The 18,497-nt window shown below is 43.9% G+C and overlaps 1 protein-coding gene across 10 annotated transcripts in view; it reads left to right on the top strand.

Annotated features, from left to right (window-relative positions):
• The window catches only part of Ncam1 (neural cell adhesion molecule 1), a 297,982-nt gene that overhangs the window by 225,800 nt on the left and 53,685 nt on the right, over nucleotides 1–18,497 (top strand). For all 10 annotated transcript variants that reach the window (XM_027412111.2, XM_027412114.2, XM_027412113.2 and 7 more), the window contains exons 2-7: nucleotides 7,320–7,394; nucleotides 9,017–9,235; nucleotides 10,050–10,193; nucleotides 10,728–10,865; nucleotides 11,907–12,024; nucleotides 12,460–12,632. In XM_027412111.2, the coding sequence (XP_027267912.1) occupies nucleotides 7,320–7,394; nucleotides 9,017–9,235; nucleotides 10,050–10,193; nucleotides 10,728–10,865; nucleotides 11,907–12,024; nucleotides 12,460–12,632 (867 nt within the window). The remainder of the gene's footprint in view (nucleotides 1–7,319; nucleotides 7,395–9,016; nucleotides 9,236–10,049; nucleotides 10,194–10,727; nucleotides 10,866–11,906; nucleotides 12,025–12,459; nucleotides 12,633–18,497) is intronic.

Raw genomic sequence — 18,497 nt, 5'->3', positions numbered from 1 at the left:
CTAAGGTCCTCACATTTGCACAGCAAGTGCTTACCCACTGAGCCATCGATCCAATCCCATTATTTTTTCCCAATAAAGTGAAACCATCTGAGTATTAAAGTTAGAACTAATAAGATGATAGCTTGACCCAACAAACTCAGGAAGCCAAGAGTCCTTAAGGATTATTGAACTCCAGAGGTCAAGAGGGCTGTAGCCACTATAGAGCATGACTCCAGGTTCTGATCTGAAGACAGACCCCTGTAACAGAACCAGCAGATAATTTTGCCTCATTCACCAAAGCTCGTGCCATTTATTATGCTAAGAAATAGAATTACTTGCTCTGTCAAGTTGGCTTCTGTTATTTGGCTGCCAGCATTCCAAAAGGATAGAATTTGGGGGGAAGGGGTGGGATCTATTTGGTTAATCTGGGAGGCCTTGGTTTTTGTGATACTCAACATTGTTCCTCCTTGTTCCTACCTTATTGTATAAATGATGATTATGCAGAACACTGAAGATTTCTTAGTCCCTGATCATTTTCTCATATGATTGTTTTGTCACTTCCTCCACTGTCTTGTTGAGATGAGTCAAGAGAACTGGGGAGATGGGGAGGGTAGAGGGACTTATCACTAAAACCACTTGTTGCATGGCTTTGAACACGTAACAATTTTAAGTTTGAATGAGTTTATTAAAATGCTAAGTTCTAGAAATCCGCTCAGTATATAAACATAAAATATCCATTGTCTCTTGCCAATAAATCTGGTTTAAATCTATCTGTACTGTCTACAACCTGCCTGTATGGCTAGTCTTTACTCTAGGCATTCCGGTTTCTCCATCCTACTGGCTTAAACATGAAATCATCTCTACTGTCACTGACAGCCATCTTTGTCTTCTCCTCTAGTCTGAGGGTCTGTTCTCACACATCAGCTGTGTTCTGATGTTCATGACCAGAAGAAACCTCAGCTGTATGGAGAGTTCCCTCTCTCTCTCTAGCTTGTTTTCTGTCTTAACAAGAACCCAGGGACCATGATCCTGTGGGAACATTGCAAGGAGGGTTTTGGAGTGGTTTGGTTATAGATTCATCTCCACTGACCTGGAAACCTAGCTACATTACTTTTGGATATTCAAATTTAAACAAAAATTAGACTGGAAGGTTAGCAGTGCTCATACAGTTTTGGGATGATCCCAGTTCTTCTGTGAACCAATTGTAAGCTCTGATGCTTCCAATGGCAACTGGGATACAGTCTTCCATGATGATGCCATTTTATATAATAGAAAATCAAAATCTCTAAGGACATGTTTTTTTTTTTTAATGCCTCTAAAACAGCATCTGCTTTGGAGTTTATATTTGAATGTTTTGAGTTACATTTGAATGTTAGCTACTGTCAACAATAGCTCAAGCCACAACTGTAAGGCTGATATGAGTGGCACCCCGATGCCATCTAGTAATGTATTAATCCATTTTCCCTTAAATGAGATAAATTTATTCATACCAAGCTACTCTTCCAACAGTATGAATCTATTATTTGGATTTGTTCCATTAGTACACATATACACATTTGTATATACTCTCAGTAGTTGTAGCAGAACATAAACTTAGATATAAACATAAACACACACACACATACATATATATATCATAAAAGAAATTTCTATGTCTCATTCCTGCTGTTACAAACATTATTGGGTATTTTATTTATTTGTGATGGGGGGGAGTTGAGACACACACACATACACACAGAGAGAAAGAGAAAGAGAGAGAGAGAAAGAGACTATATAAAATATCTTTATAAATCTACTCACTATCCATATGAGGTCTATAGGGTCAGTATGTTGATTTAGAGGTGAAGACTATGGACTTAGATTCACCTGCCAATCAACTCTGTACTAAATATCTGACTGGAACTCACACGGTCTCCCTGACTCCGGATCCTGGGTCCTTAACACAGCCTTTTCCTATTTAGTTCTTGTGACAATCGAAGCATATAGTTCAGTGTCACTGTTCTTACAGACAAGAGCACTGCCGCCAAGGTGAAATGATCCATCCAGAGCACTTCTCAGTGTTTCCATTATTGTGTTTTGGCTCTGACTGAATTCAGTATTTTCCAGACAAATAAATTAATGCAAAAAGCAGAAATGGCCTACCTATCCACAGATTAGGTCATTTGGGAAAGAAATTTTATGTTTAAGCCATAAAGGAAAAAAATTGCTTCCCTCAAACACAAATAATCTTATTGGGAAGGGTTGTTCCTAGAGGTTCTGCACACAATATACAAGTCCTGGAGCTTGTTATGTGATTTTCCAAATATTAATTCACATAACCTTTCCAAAGCTATGGGTTGCTTTATTTTCTCTGTTTTGCAGAGAAGGCCCTGAGACATTAGGTAACTTGGCTATGATCACACAGCTAGCACGAGGTCAAGCTAAGATTCACACTGCAGTAGATGGATGGAACCTGAGCCTCAAGCACATGACTGCCACATTAGTTTGTTTTACTTTCTTTGCATTCCATGTGTTTAGCAGTGAGAGTAAAATGTCACTGTCAGTAGGGGCTCTCAGTTCCTGTGTTCCTGTCCTGGTTGTCTGAGGCTGGAATTACAGCAACTACAGTCACATGAAAAGCCCCCTAGGTATATTTAGAAAAGCAAAACCACCTCTCTTCACTGAAGTAACTGTGTATGGCAACACTTAAGGCTTATTTCTAAAACAATCACCAACAAAATAACTGTAAAAGTTGCGATTCAACACCTTTTTCAAAAATCCTTGGCCATTATTAAATAGGTTCTAGAAAATTCCTCTATCTCATGCATAGTCACTAAGCAGAGCAATCCTCTGTAGTTTCTCCATCTTAAATTGATTACCCTAAGGCATCGTCCTCAGCAGTGCCCACTTGGGCCTGGACCCATCCACAGATGTGGTCTTATCTTGCCCGTGGCCAGTGTCTTTATTACCTCTCAACGTGGCAGTCCTTCCAAGTGGCCACAGAGACCAAATTCACTTTCTGCCTGAAGTTCCTACCCCACAAACACATTAGAATCTGAAAAGAAACCCGGTGAAGTTAAACTGTGAGAAGATGCTGATTTAAGCGAAATCTATGACTCCTTTGGAAAGCAGAATGAGTCTTTGCTGTTGCTTTACCTAACAAGATCCCCAACTCCCCGGATACATACCTTAGCATCATCTATGAACTAAAATTTTTATTCACTTTTCTTCAGTAACCATGACTTTATAGCCTACTTTTGCTAGGGAGCCTGAGTTATAAAACATCTATCTACACCTAAAAGAGGGAGCATCCTTTCCAGAACATTCATTGACTAGAGAGAGGGGGGAGAGAGGGAGAGAGGGAGTGAGGAAAGGAGGGAGGGAGGGAGGGAGGGAAGGATGGAGGAAGGGAGGAAGGGAGGGAGGCAGGGAGAGATTGAAAATGACAAATATATTTTAAAATCAAGCACTCACTCTCCTACAGACCTATTTACATGAGGTAAGGAGATGTGGACTATTCTGTTCATTAAAGGACAGAACTTTTTTTTCTTTAATATTCATTCACAGGGGTTAACATAGTATGAGAGAAACAACCGGGGCTTTGGACTTTGTCCACTGAGAGCTTGTTTCAAGGCCTTGAGCTTCGGCTCCCCCATTTGTCAAATGGGAGTCATATTATCATCTGTGAGCAAAGAGGACAGTTATCATTAACCACAAGGGAATGGTGACAGCAATGTAATTGAAATATATTTGAACAAAATGCTACATCATGATTTGGAAAGAGAGAAAGCACAACTAATGGCAACTAACAGGTTACAATAAAGCCTATTTGGATACCTCAAAAAGGTTTTAGCAGCCTTGGGAGATAGCATTTAATCTGCAAGATCCATATGAAAAAGCCTGGTGTAGTGGTATATTCTTGCAATACCAGTGCTAGGGAAATGAAGGCAGGTGGCTCCTTGGGACCTGCTAGCCAGCCAGACTAGCCTAATTGGATGAGCTCAAGGCCAATGAGAGAAACTCCTTAAAATATCAAAGTGGATGGCTCCTGAATAATGATACCTGAGATTGACTTCTGACCTATACAACACAGAGAGGGGGGGGAGGGAGGGAAAGAGGGAGAAAGGGAGCAAGGGAGGGAGGCTCAAAGTGGCTATAAAATAGAGACATATGAACTGGAGCATTTGAATGAGGTGATGTTCATTCATTCATTTTTGGTTGAGTTGCTCACCATATAAGTGAAACTACATCTCAGTTTCCTCTCCTGCCAATGATACAGCACACCCTCTGTCTGTCTTACCTCTCTGAACTGTTAATAGATTGATATAATAATGAAATGGCTTTTGTAAACCAGCTACAGGTGGGCTAAACATGGAAATTACTGGACAATGTTATCCCAACTAGCAAAGCCCACCCAGGTCCAAATACCTAGGGTTGGGAGTATTAATCTTCATATGCAGCTTAGATGACAGTGTTTATGCAGAGAAGGTTGAAGCAAAGCAGGGCATGGGACATGTGATCAGAGATCAATGCTTGCACAAGTGTCTTTAAAGGTGTGCATTGTTCCCGCTTAGGAAATCATCTTGCACACACAACTAGAATAAGGAAAAACACAATTCAGGAGATTTTACAGCAAACAACGAAAAGTAGCAATAGAGGTGTGGAGGGAAGGAGCAAGCAGGCAAGGTGTTTGGAGTTTATACTTGACTATGGCTTTCCACTTCTTGTTATTAGACCTAATATTTCAAGGTTTGGCATGTGTCACAGAATAACCTGCTACTGACTACAATCTAAAACATCCAGGTTCCCCTGTCCCAGCCCTGTCTGGTGCTTTGAGAGAGAAATCAGTCTCTTTTCCTTGTGTGCAGAGGGCCAGCAGTCTCCATGGAAGATTTCTGTTTTTAGAACCGATGATAAATGTGTGTGAGGGATCCCGTTAGGCTGGGAATTCCTTTGAAATTCACATTTCTCTTTCTCTCAGTTGTCCATAGATAGATCCTGGCCACATTTGGGTATGAAAGCTCTTCAGCCTGACTCCCCCTTGAGAGTCATGTTCTTTTTTGAAAGGAGCTTTTTTTTTTTTTTTTTTTTTTTTTTTTTTGCGAAGGCTGTTTTTTCACTCAGAATAAGAATATTCCCCAGCAGTGAGGGCATTGAAGTAACAGGATCCGTATGTTGAGGCGGACAGCTAATGCTCAGCATATGGCCCATGAACTTTGCAGACAGCAGTGTGCCTCTGCTTTTAGACAATGCCCTGGACACTCTGCAAAAGGAATGGTGCTCAGGTGAGTCATGGTGGAGGCACAGCTTTTGGACTTCAAAGTACTGTCCGTACCATGAAGTGTGAGCTAGCAAAAACAATGGGAAAGGTTCTGGCCGGCCTTCAGATTCATAGCTTTGTCCTGTAGCCTTCTCTGTGAGGCCCCAAGCTCTCAAACTAGCAAAGGGGCTTAACCCTGGGCTTTCTATACTCCCCAAGAAATGGCCTTGCAAAGGGCTGTCACTCAGCATGCCCAGATGGTTTCTTACATTCAATGCAAATGTCTTCCCTTTTCGTGAAGATTAAACTGCAAAGTGAGTCAGAGCTTAGAGAGCAAGGAGGCCTGGGCTCCACAGCAGGGACCTGCAACTAGAAATGACTGTACGGACATCACTTCATTGTTCTTCCCTGTCTGGAAAGTGAAGAGGCAGGGCATGGACATCTCTGAGACCCCTTCCAAATGTCACAGTGTGAAACTGAACAGAACCTATGTCCAGCTAGAGAGGATGAAGAAAGCAACCCCAGCTGGTTGCATCTGGATCAGTGAACTCCTACCTGGCCAGCATCATGTCCCAGTGCAGCTGTGTGTACCAAAGGCTATGCACAGAAAGGTTGAGGCCACATGGGGAGGACAATTTCTTGGGTAAGAATTAAACTCTGATCCCCAGACTGGTTGGCAACAGCCAGGTGGAGGTGACAGTGCCCCCTAAATTATTTTACTATTTCCTCCAGTTCAGTATTTGAATGTGCCCAAGCTTAGCCTCTTATCCATAGAGGAGCACTCAGCCCCCTCTCCTCCCTCCTTGACCCTGAACCTTTTACCTTATCCCTTTCTTCCTTCCATTTTTTCCTCCATGCTGCCTCCACTTCACCCCTTTCCCTCCATAGCTTCTGCTGAATTTCTCTGGACCTGCCTTGTCAGGATGGTTAGGAGAACAGAACCCTCAAAACTCTGCATCCCCCCACCCAGTGCACTCCCTTTCCAGCCCCAGGCAGGCCCTTTGATCCCTGTATTCTGCTGAGCACAACTGTGGTCTCTTGTCTCATGAGCCCATACTCAGAGCTGCAGCACCAGCCCTGCCTGCAAGCTGGTCACCATGGCAACGAGCTTCCCCTCCATTATACTGTGAAGAGAAAATGGCTGTTGGAAGGAAGAGCTCAGAGTCTCTATGACCCAGTCTGTTTTTTTTTTTTTTTGGGGGGGGGGCTGTGCTTGCTTCTTAATGACTCTGAGGAGCTCCCTCCACAGAACCCAATGTGTACTAGCCTTCGCCTTTCAGATTAGCTTAAAGCTAGCAGAGGCAGAAGGAAGTTGATTTCAAATGAATAAAGCATTTCTGTTTTTCTATCCTAAAACTGCGTTTTCGCGAACAGTTGTTATCTGCTCTAAGGAGATAAACGAGAAGCAGAGTGAAGCAGACATTGATGAGATCTGGTGTTATGTATTTTTTTTTTCTTATCAGTGCCATGGGGAGACTGAGCGTATGGATATTCAAATAAAAATTCAGGGAAAGTAGCCAAGGGATGCAAAGAATTCCACAAAGCATAGGCTGTGGACTTCAGCAGCACAGTAGACTGATTGGCATACTGATGTTATTTCTAGCTCTGGAGATAAGCATGATGGTTATATGTTTCAGGGTGAGACAGACTCTCATCAGCTCCCCTGCTTCAGGATGGATCTGATTCACATTTATCAAGCATGGTAGCATAGGGAATGTGCAAGCTATCCCTATGCATAGTTCTGGGGTGACAAGCAGACTGCTCTTAACATCCCTAGAGACACTCCAGACTGACACCCAAAAGGAACTGGCTAGCTGCCTCTTTCTATGAATACAAAGCATAGTTGTTTAGTCAGTTGCCCAGAGGACCTTTCCACTCATGACAGCAGATAGCAGTGCCATGTAGGAGTCAGCTGGGCTGTGTCTACTTCTGGCTACCTTGTAAAGTCACTTTGATAGTGGCAAGTTCTCAGAAGCCAAATAAACCTTGCAGTCTTTTTAAAGCTGAGTTTGAAAAATCCCATTTTTTGAGTGAAAGCTGTGGGATTTGATCTCAAAATTTTAAAGGTGTGTTTGAACTCAACTATTTCCTTTTTTTTCAGTTGCTCTGCAAGTGGATATTGTTCCCAGCCAAGGAGAAATCAGCGTTGGAGAGTCCAAATTCTTCCTGTGTCAAGGCAAGTGCCCCGGGTCTGGGTCCCATCACATCCCAAAGCTTGCCTCCAAAACCTATTGCTCAGATCAGAATCTGGGAGTGCCAAGCCTAGAATTCTAGCCACCGATCCCCTCTTGGTCAGTAGTGTAACCATTTCATACCATTATCAGAGATTTTCTCTTTATAATGACATACCATCTGTGTTTCTGCTTGACACTGGAACATCTCAAAGGGGTTTGTAGGAAACCAGCATGCACCCCAGAGAGTGAATTATCACAGGTCTTGTATCTTATCTATAGGCACAGTTCTGGAATGCAGCATGAACTTAGAATGAATGCTTCCATAAATCAGGCTAAAGTTAATTTCTTAGAATAAGCCAGACCTCAAAAATCCAAGGTCTTAAAAGTGCATTGAATACGAATGGCACCAGTTGTGAAGACACATGTCTTGGTTTTCCCCGACTGTTCCACATACCCAATACATTCTGTCCATCAGCAGCACCACCACACATGTGCACAACTCCAGGACATGTTGGGGCTGTTATTCTTATTTCTTCCTTAGGAAATATACCCCTGATCATAATCTGAAAACATCCAGGGGAGCAAATCATGTGGAATTAGGCTTCAGGGCATTTGTAAATGACATGCCTGGGATTTGGAATGTAACAGAAACAGGAATGAACTGAACTAAGTGTGAGCTGTGGCATTTAACAAGCAGCTTTGGGTGGGGAAGGAACTTTCACTGCCACCATGATTTGCATCTCATCAGAGGGCTGTGGCCGATGGGAACATTTGCTCCAGCTCTGCTGTCATTAGTGCAGTTTCAATGATCTGAAGATACAGCCTTAGTGCCCACAGCACATTTTGCAAACTGCGGTATTTATTGAAAACATGATGAGCCCCAAAAGGAAGATGGCATTTCTGTACCAAGCATTTGCACAGGGCTGGCAGTACAGGCTGGTTCCCCCCATACAGGTAGTAGTACAAAGACAGAGCGCTGGCTTGGAGATCCCTTCACCCTGAACCAGACTGGCTCTTAGGCAGCTGAGCAATAGTAGTGCCCTTCACAAGTGCCCAGAGAGAGGAGGCATGTTCTGTCTCCCCAGAGCTTGTAAGGGTTTGACTGGTGCAGCAGGCATCAGAATGTCATTCATACAGTTGCTACAGTCAAAATGGCTGGAATTTTAACTATTGAATCACCCAGTTTCTCTTATCTTCAACTCAGAAGATGACTAGTCTCCACACTCTACATCCTGATCAATTGGTTCAAGCCAACTAGGTCCTGGAGCTCAGGGCTCAGATAAACTAAGCCCCTTTATTTCCCATTCTGTAAGACACATTCATTCCTAGCTGAGTGCATGGGACACAGTGGGTTCACAGCAAATATTGTCCCTCCCCAAGGATAGGACCAGTAAAGAACATCATAGGCACAGTCACAGTCAACTGGTGAGTTCTTTCAACTCTAAGAGATGTTATTATATAATTAAACAGACACACAGCAGAGCTGCAGAATGCTTGATGATGGAGATCCCTTTCCAGCCTTCTAGTCTTTGCCACCAGGAGCTTGTGCTTGGTAGCCCTTACGCTCTGGCAGGGCTTAATCTTCTCATTTTCTGTGCTCTGAAAATAATCTCTTCATCCTTAGTGGCAGGAGAAGCCAAAGATAAGGACATCTCGTGGTTCTCCCCGAATGGAGAAAAGCTGAGCCCGAACCAGCAGCGGATCTCAGTGGTATGGAATGATGACGACTCCTCTACACTCACCATCTACAATGCCAATATCGACGATGCTGGCATTTACAAGTGTGTGGTCACAGGAGAGGATGGCACCCAGTCCGAGGCCACTGTCAATGTGAAGATCTTCCGTAAGAGCCCTTACATGTACTTTCCACTCCCACCTTTGTTAGAAAGATACTTGGGTGGGTAGCAAAAGCAGAGACATGGTAACAGAAGGACCAGTAAGGGCCTAGTAGTCCCTTTTCTGTCCCTGAGTTGCTAAGAATTCTGGTACATTCTCAAATGGTCTATGGTCAGCCCAGAACTCATACGGCTGGTTTCTACCAGTCTTACGAATCTACATTCCTACTGTCTTCCATTCTCCAGAAACTACACAGTTCCTAGAGGGCTATCATGGGTTCTTCCATGACTTGTGACAATGACAGACATAGGGTTCAGGTTTCCCCTTTTTATTCCATTACAATTGCTAGTGATACAGCCCAATGACCTAGTGAGATGGAGTATTGTGTATGAATGCTTGATGCTGCTCATAAAAGGTAGTTCCCATTGCCACTGAAAGCCAGCCTAGCAGTAACATCTCATTGCCTTATTACTATAATACTATAGTGTTGGCTCAAGTCATGATAGATGACAGCTAGTAGATAGATGTTGATTATCATGGCATTATTGCCATTCATTCTTCAGAATTGTCTCTGCTGTAAGGAAGTTGGGGTGGGGTCAGAGTGGAAGACCAAAATATAACCACTGACCCTCACAGTCATTGTAGGATAGACCCCTCTTAATGCTAGCTGCTCTCCCTCCATCAAAGACCCACTGCTGAGATGAGCAGGAGGCCCTCCGATACCACTGTATTATGGGTAGAAACTGGCCTGGGATGAAATCCAAGCAGAATAGTTCTAGTGAGAAGGTATGTTTCCTCACTCTTCTCCTGCTGTCTTTCAGAGAAGCTCATGTTCAAGAATGCACCAACCCCGCAGGAGTTCAAGGAAGGGGAAGATGCGGTGATTGTGTGTGATGTGGTCAGCTCTCTGCCCCCAACCATCATCTGGAAACACAAAGGCCGAGACGTCATCCTGAAAAAAGATGGTAAGACCTGGGTTCCCATGAGCCACTAGGTCTCCAAGATTTCTACCCCTACCCAGTCCCTGAGGCATTCCATCTAAACACAGATTCAGAGGCTCAGAACCCACATGTAATTTCTGGGTCCCAAACAGATGTGTATCTGTAACTGGTATGTTTGGACAACTGGTTGTATCTCCGGAGCAAAAGACACATTCCTAGTAGACTTGATCTCAGCTGTATTTCAGGGCCAGGGGTGACTTTTCTGATTTCAGCCTAAAACCTAACCCTGAGGATAAAAAGGACAAGATAACCAGCTTGTATCATGGGTCTGTAATCCCAGCCTGCAGAAACTGACACAGGGAATGGTTGCATGTTTGTGGCTAACCTGGGCTATATAGTGAGTTCCAGGCTACAATGGACTACATTGTGAAACTCTGCCTCACAAATAGCAAAACAGAAAACCAATAAAAGGCAAGAACAAGAGGCTCAGCTGCTTGCTTGCCTGATTGTGGAGTTCTGTGACTGACCTTGGATGAACCTGCCTCTTGTCTCTTTCAGTCCGATTCATAGTCCTGTCCAACAACTACCTGCAGATCCGGGGCATCAAGAAGACAGATGAGGGCACTTACCGCTGTGAGGGCAGAATCCTGGCCCGGGGGGAGATCAACTTCAAGGACATTCAGGTCATTGTGAATGGTGAGAAGATCTGTCTTTCCTGTTCTCTCCATTGCTACAAAGAGGGTTCCCCGGAGACTTTCTTTTCTAGTTCCTCTTGGGTGTAGACCTCTTCTGACTCATTTTTCCTCACTACCATAACCTCTGGGAGGGGACATTTCACATTGGCAGTCTAGTTTTTGGTGTCTCCCCTCATTTATGGATATTAAATGTCCTTCATTGTCTTGCAGGACTATAAACTTTCCCCCTTCTACTGATAAATCCCTCTTCATCCCCAGTGTCCTTGATATTACCATCATTAGGAAGTTAGTCCCCTTAGTTTGATGGGCAGAGAAAATATTGCAATCAATTCAGGTCTCAGAATAGTCAACAACATGGTCCGTGGGCTTATTAATCTTAATTTGCAGTGTCAAATAAACACACCCGTAGCATCGATCTGACATTTGCAAGATGTTTACAGGAAATTATAATGTCAGTACTAAGAAAATAAGTAAATTGCATTTGAATTGTTTTGGTTATTGATATGTGTTTTCTTGCCAAACTCTCCCCCTCTCATTCCTTCAGTGGAAACACTTTGTGCACAAGGTTGTTTATGACAGTTGCAGAGAAATGTCACTCTGCTGAGTTGTTATCTTTCGGAAGCATACCGACCTGACATGCACCAGGAACTGCATTTTCTAGCTTTTGCCAGTATGGAGAACCTCCTTTTAACATGGAGTCCCACCAGTCCTCATACTTATATAGCATACATTGCTTAAGAAAAAAAACATAGCAAATAGCCACTGTAAGTCAAATACCTCATGAACATGAGTTAAGAGGTAATATAGTGGCTGGACTCTTAAAAAAACAATAATGCATGTTTGTGGGAAATTTTTTTCAGTTTATATTATTTAGAATGTCATGTGAGGTTAGATCACTTACACTAATGCTATGGCTGTCCAGGTCTCTTAACCCCCCAGCTGATAACTCTGTGACCTGCTGACCCCCAAAATGCCTCTTCTCAAGACCATCAGGTACTTTTAAGTTGTGTACAACTACCCCTGACATGCTTCTTTCCTTCAGTACCACCCACCGTCCAGGCCAGACAGAGCATCGTGAATGCCACTGCCAACCTGGGCCAGTCTGTCACCCTGGTGTGTGATGCTGATGGCTTCCCAGAGCCTACCATGAGCTGGACAAAGTAAGAAACTGGCTGTGCCTTGTGTCATGGGTGGGAGGAGAAAGGGACCCATAGAACCCATTGTCTGTGGGTTTTTCAGTGGCATGAGTATGGACTTTCTAAAATATCAGATTGAGGAATGGTTCTTTTCTGGGGAGTTCTCTTGCCCTGTGCCTTTGGTTATTGTTCCATTTTTCAGTCTTGTGGGGGCAGGTCCAGAGGGTGTGGCTTGTGGAGCTGATTCTTTGTGTTTATGAGTGCTGTTGACAGACTTTGCATAGGCTCCAAAGACTGGGGACAGTCTTAAAAGCATATAACAGTAAAAGCTACTCAAAGGTTTTCCCCCTTTATGTAGACTGAGCCTGTCCCATCTGTGCAGACTGCATGCTGTGAAAATGGATTGGAAACGAACCTCTTAATTCCATTCTCAGACTCATCACCCTTTGCATTGTGTAGGGATGGGGAACCCATAGAAATTGAGGAGGAAGATGATGAGAAGCACGTCTTCAGCGACGACAGTTCTGAGCTGACCATCAGGAACGTGGACAAAAACGATGAGGCTGAGTACGTCTGCATTGCTGAGAACAAGGCTGGCGAGCAGGATGCATCCATCCATCTCAAGGTCTTTGGTAGGTACAGTTCAGTGCTCATCAGGGTCACTGTTCAGCCACAATTCCTCCTACTCTGTACACTCTGTCAGAAATGCATGCCCACACTACTGTGGCATGCACCCAAAAGACAACCATTTGCTGCCTGCTCTGACACCCAATCCTTAGTCCAGGAAACCATTCAGTAGCACACAGCCTTCTAACTGGTCCCCTTGCTTCCCACCTTGGCTCCCCTCGGTCTCTTCTATTCATGGTAGCCAGAATGGCCTCCATGGCAATCCTCTTCTCAAGGTTCCAGTTGCAGCTGAAGTAAAGTCCAGACTAATCCCATGGCCCAATGTATCCTTAACTCCAGCTTTTCCTCCATCTGCTCCATGGAGAAAGCTCTGCAACCACACCAGCCTTCTTTCTGTCTCTGCTCACACCAAGCTAATCCCCCGTCTCAGTGTCCCGACTCAGCGACATTACTTTAGAGGCTATTCCGATTCAGTTATCATTGCCTAAAACAGGCCTGCTCTGAGTGGCCTTCTTGTTGTCCTCATGCAGACCTCAGCTCAAGCACATTTCCATGAAGCCTTCCTCCCCTCCTCTCTGCTTTTGCCTCTCCCCATCCAAGCTACCAACCTACTGACCACCTTCAGGACTCGATGTGTCTTCATGCACCTAACAATTCCTGAGCTAATCCTCTTGACATGTTTGATGGGGCATGATTTATCTCCAGTCTCCATTAGCATTCAAAGTTCACTGCCAGAGCGCTAGCTGTCTCATACATTGCTTTATCCCTGGTTTTTCTTTTTTTAATTAAGTTTTATTTATTTTACATACCATCCATAGTTTCCCCTCCCTCCTCTCCTCCTGCTCCCTCTACCTCCTTTCTATACCCCCCCCCATGCACACATCAGAAAGGGTAAGGCCTCCCATGAGAGTCAACAAAGCTTGGTATGTCAAGTTGAGGCAGGACCAAGATCCTCCCTACTGTGTCAAGGCTGAGCAAGGCATCCCCCGCATAGGGAATATGTTCCAAAAGCTAGCTCATGCACTAGGGACAAATCCTGGTCCCACTGCTAGGGTCCACACAAATAGACTAAGCTACACAACTCTCACCCACATGCAGAGTACCTAGGTCAGTCCCATGCAGCCTCCCTGGTCCGAGCTCCAGGAGTCCAGTTGAAGAGAGGAAGAAAGGATTATATGAGCAAAGGGGGTCAAGATCATGGCAGGGGAAACCCACAGAGACAGCTGACCTGAACTCGTGGGAGCTCCCAGACTATCCCTGGTTTTCAAACAACTCCAGACTCACAATACCTTAGTAAATATCAGTGCCTGACAGGTTGTCTCACGTTTCTTTCTTCTTTTGCATCCTTTACTGGCCTGTGTGTCATAGAAAGTCACAGAAAAAAGCTATCATATCTCCATCTTCTTTGTCCCTATAATTTGGCAAACTTCCAGGCATTTCAGAATTGAAATGCATTTTTAGCATGCTTGTGCAAAAAAACGATTTGTTGCAAAGAAGGTAAGGCTCTCGAAGATGCCTATCTGTCAAAAAGCACAGTTAAACCACTGCACTGCAGACCATACCGGTGAGCACAAGGCCAGAGAGGCCTCTCTGGTACCTATCCCTCTCAGGTAGTTAAAATGTGCACATACCCAATGCTAGGACCTGCTTATTTAGTCTGATGGGGAGAACTGTCTAAACACACTGTTGGAAATCACTGATGAGTCTCCTCTGTTTGTTGATGACAACTAGGTCTACAAATAGGTCATGGGAAGGAACACTAAACTTCATGAAAGACATGTCTGTATGTGTGTGCATGTGTTGTGTACATATGTGTGTGCACCTGCATGTATCTGTCCATGGGGATGGAAACCAAAGGTCAACCTTGGGTTTCATTCCTCAGGTACTGTCCACCTTGTTGGGGAGACAGGGTTCTCATTAAGCTGCTGCTTGCTAATTTGGCTAGGCTCTGGGGATCTGTCTGTCTTTAACTCCCCAGATGCTGGGATTACATATAGCGGACTGTGCCCACGTTTCTTGTTTGTTTTATATGGATCTGAGGATCAAAATAGATCCTCGAATTTGCAAAGCCCACGACAACAAAAATTCTTCATGGTGTTTTCTCTCCACTTCAAATTAATCCACTTCTTCCCATCATTCTGTTTTCTAGATTATAGAGGAGGGCAGGTGCATTTGTTAATTTATCCCTTCATTTGAGGTGCCTTTGCAGCTAGATAGAATGGCTAGAGAGATCAGTAGAATTGGACTCCAAGAAGCACAAAGTTAGAGATAAACATATAAACATACACAAGAGAATAGATAGTGTCAATCAGCAGTATCCATTTGAGTGTTTACTGTGAATCCGGCCATTGCCAGGTTTAAAATAAAACATCATGGAGTCTCTTGTCATCAGTAGACTCACAGGCACATGTAGATGTCCAGCGCTGACATTTTAAATGACAGCCCCCTATACTGACTCCATAGCAACAGTGTAGTGGTGTTTTATAGAAAAATACTTCCTATCCTCTCTGGCATAGGTTAGTCATCAAAGTGATACACTGCTTCATTTTGAATGGTGGGACAAGCGCTTCAGGCACTACTTGGAAAACACATGCTGTGTTGCGTGTGGGCTGCCGTGGACAGGAACTCTGCCTGGTTGGTTGATTTACACATATGCCTCCAGCACCTAGGACAGTTGGCAGGAGCAGTTGAGTAATTGAAGGAATGGCCGTTAGTTCACATGACTGAAGGATGACCCATTGCAATAGGGAGATGATCCTGAGATAAACTTGTCCACTCTTGTCTCTGAGGAACCTTTAAAAGCACTATTCCAATAAAGCAATACCCATCATAGAAGGAGAATTTATTCCACGCCATACCACACAACCACAAATTAGGCTCTGCTCTCCTCATCACAGCCCCTTGAGGTAGATGCGGTTATTGCCCTGTTTTACAAATGAGCTCTAGTTTACAGAGAGCTCAGGTGCTACTCATAAGGAACCACAATTCAAAGCAAAACAATGGCTTCTGGATCCACACCAGGAAAGCAGTGATGGCTGCATTGCCATGCAAAGGGTCAGCACCTGTGCTAAATCTGCACCGGTAGGAAATGCATAGAAATATGAGAGACAGTGTGCTGTTTCTGGACCACAATGCTGCTCAAAGGTCTCTGCATGCTTTCTATTTGCAAGTCCTTTTTACCTGAGACATTTTTAAAAAGCCTTATTTTAAAATTATGGTTTGGGAATACATATACTTTTCCATTTATTTAAAACCAAAGCACATTTGCATACCAATGAGGTGGGCATGCTTGTTTATTTAATAAAGAATTAAATCTTGGCTGAATATTTGATATTACCAAATACAGAATGTCTTCAATGTTCCTCAGTGTTGCTTGATGTTTTTGTTTATAATCATCAAGGCTGAGAACACCACTTTGCATAAATACACAGTACAAAATGGCAGACATTTGTTTAGGACCATTTCAAAAACTGTTGGAAATTCTGTCTCCAATCCCAAGCCAAAACTCATTGAATAATTTTTTTTCCCTGTGAAACTCAAGTCAGCAACTCAAACAGCAATTTTTAAAATCAAGCATTCTAACACAATACTATTCAAAGATACACTAATTTAATACTTACATGCTGAGGAATGATGGTAGGAAAATATTTGAAGTCATTGTTTTCCATAATTAAGCCATTATGTTTCTGTAAGAGCAGAAAACTTTTCATGTGTAGTAAAAACACCACAATTCATAACGTACAATGGTCTTGAATCTGAGCCCGAGGCTTTGCAGCCAGTGTTTGTTGGCATTGTGTGGTGGGATGGGCATGTACATGCTGAATGTTCAGAACCAAGGCTGCAGTGAAGTCACACAATACAACATGGGCAAACCCTGCCAGGAGCAACTTAGATTCACTGTGCATTCGATTTTGAATTAATTTCTGGTCTTTTCATGTCCAGAAACACTTTAGAATTGCCAAACTTTTTTGTAACTTCTGCCTTTCGATCATGTAACTCCATAGGGTCATAACCCAGCATTTAAGAAGCTGCTGTGTGGACCATACTCAGCTCTCTCGTGGATGGCTGAGAACAGCTCTTGTTCCTCTTCCAGAGCCCTTTGGTGGCAATGATTGACTCGGGGCAGGAAGGAGAGGTAGCAAATTAGGAGTCATGTAAGGCCAGGGGAGAATGAACAGAATGGATAAGTCCAGGGGAAGTGGTAAGGAAAATAGAAATTAGGATGGAGAACAGGCAAGACAGGGTTTCCCCAGTCTTTGTCCAGAATGAATACAATCATCCCTACACCCCTACACCCCTGTGTATCTGCATCTACACACACACACACACACACACACACACACACACACACACACACACACACACCACAATTTCTTTCCCGAGACTGATGGGTATTCTCTAGACAGCACAGTAGGGCAAGCAGAGGAGAGGTGCCTGGGCTCTTAGAGAGGTCAGCAAGGAAATGATGCACCTGCAACAGGTGTGTAAAATCCAGAATCCGCATCCTCTGCAATGATGCAAGTAAAGCTCATTCAGCTTTCTTGAACTCCTATCTCTCTCCTTTCTGCCTGCTAATCCCTCTTTCCCTCCTCCTTCTCTTGGTCTCCCCAGTTGGTTGAGGCAGCTAGTATGAGATCAAAGAGCCTGATGAAAAGGGGCCTGCTGGTTAAGGCATCTTTCTTTGCTCACTATCCTTTCTCTTTTATATTACTGCCATGGGAGATCCCTGAGGTAGATTGGGAAGGTTTGCTCTGCAGTAATGGTGTTGAAGGGGACCGAGACCTGCACCTTGGGCAGAAAAGAAAAGATCAAACCTCTGATGGCTTCAGAGAGGATGGCAGTCAGTATGTAAAGAACATGACGAAAGCAGAAACTGTTATTATTACTATAACTGAATGACCCCCCCCCATGATAGAGACCTGCTCTGGCATGTGTTGCCCTGGTTACCAGCTAAGGGCTCCTTTCCTTAAGTAGCTGCATTGTATGTTGGCTGGGAAGTTCCATCACTGCCCTCTGTGAGTCCTGCTGAAAAGTTCTCTGCAGGTAATTATGCCTGTGCTAATGATCTTGATGTCACCTGATGCCATGAGTTGAAGCAAGTTCAGTGATAGCAGAAGCCTTGGTTACCTGACTCCTGTGACTAAAGCAAAACTCGTGGGTGATGACAAGAGGCCACTGGGGGCTGAAGGAGAGTCTCAGGGTCTCCTTGGACTAGGCTCTCAGAAACTGTTGGCACTGGAGCAGACATGGCTGTTGCTGAGTGGCAAAATGCAGAGCAGTGGACTAGTACTCGTGGGATAGAGAGGAGGGTGATGGTTTCAATGAGAAATGCTCCCCATGGACTCAGGCATTTGGACACTTGGTCCCAGTTGTTGGCACTGTTTAGGGGAAGGAGCAGGATTTGAGTATATATAGCCTTACCTCACTTCCAGTTGTCTTTGTTTGGTTCAAAATATGAGCTCTCAACTTTTTGCTCCTGCTACTCTGCCTAATGCTTCTGCTATGAGTTCACCCTGAGTTACTGCATCCCTCTGGAACCATAAGCCAAAACAAAATCTTTCTTCTATAAATTGTCTTTGTCTGGCTGGGCATTGATGGTGCACACCTTTAATCTCAGCACTAGGGAGGTAGAGGCAGTCGGATCTACAGAGCGAGTGCCAGGATAGGCTCCAAAGCTACACAGAGAAACCCTGTCTCGAAAAACCAAATAAATAAATTAATTAACTGATTAATTAATTAATTAATTGTCTTGGTCCTGGTGTTTTATCACAGCCACAGAACGTAGCTCATACAAGGAGAGCAACCATTGGAAGCACTGGGTCTCAGGGAGGCAGAGAGGCAGCAAAAGGATGATGTAAACTCCAGGGGCT

The sequence above is a fragment of the Cricetulus griseus genome, chromosome 4, assembly GCF_003668045.3.
Source record: "Cricetulus griseus strain 17A/GY chromosome 4, alternate assembly CriGri-PICRH-1.0, whole genome shotgun sequence".
Lineage (NCBI taxonomy): Eukaryota > Metazoa > Chordata > Mammalia > Rodentia > Cricetidae > Cricetulus > Cricetulus griseus.
Note: the sequence above shows the minus strand (reverse complement) of the source record. Positions and strands in the feature narration are given on the sequence as shown.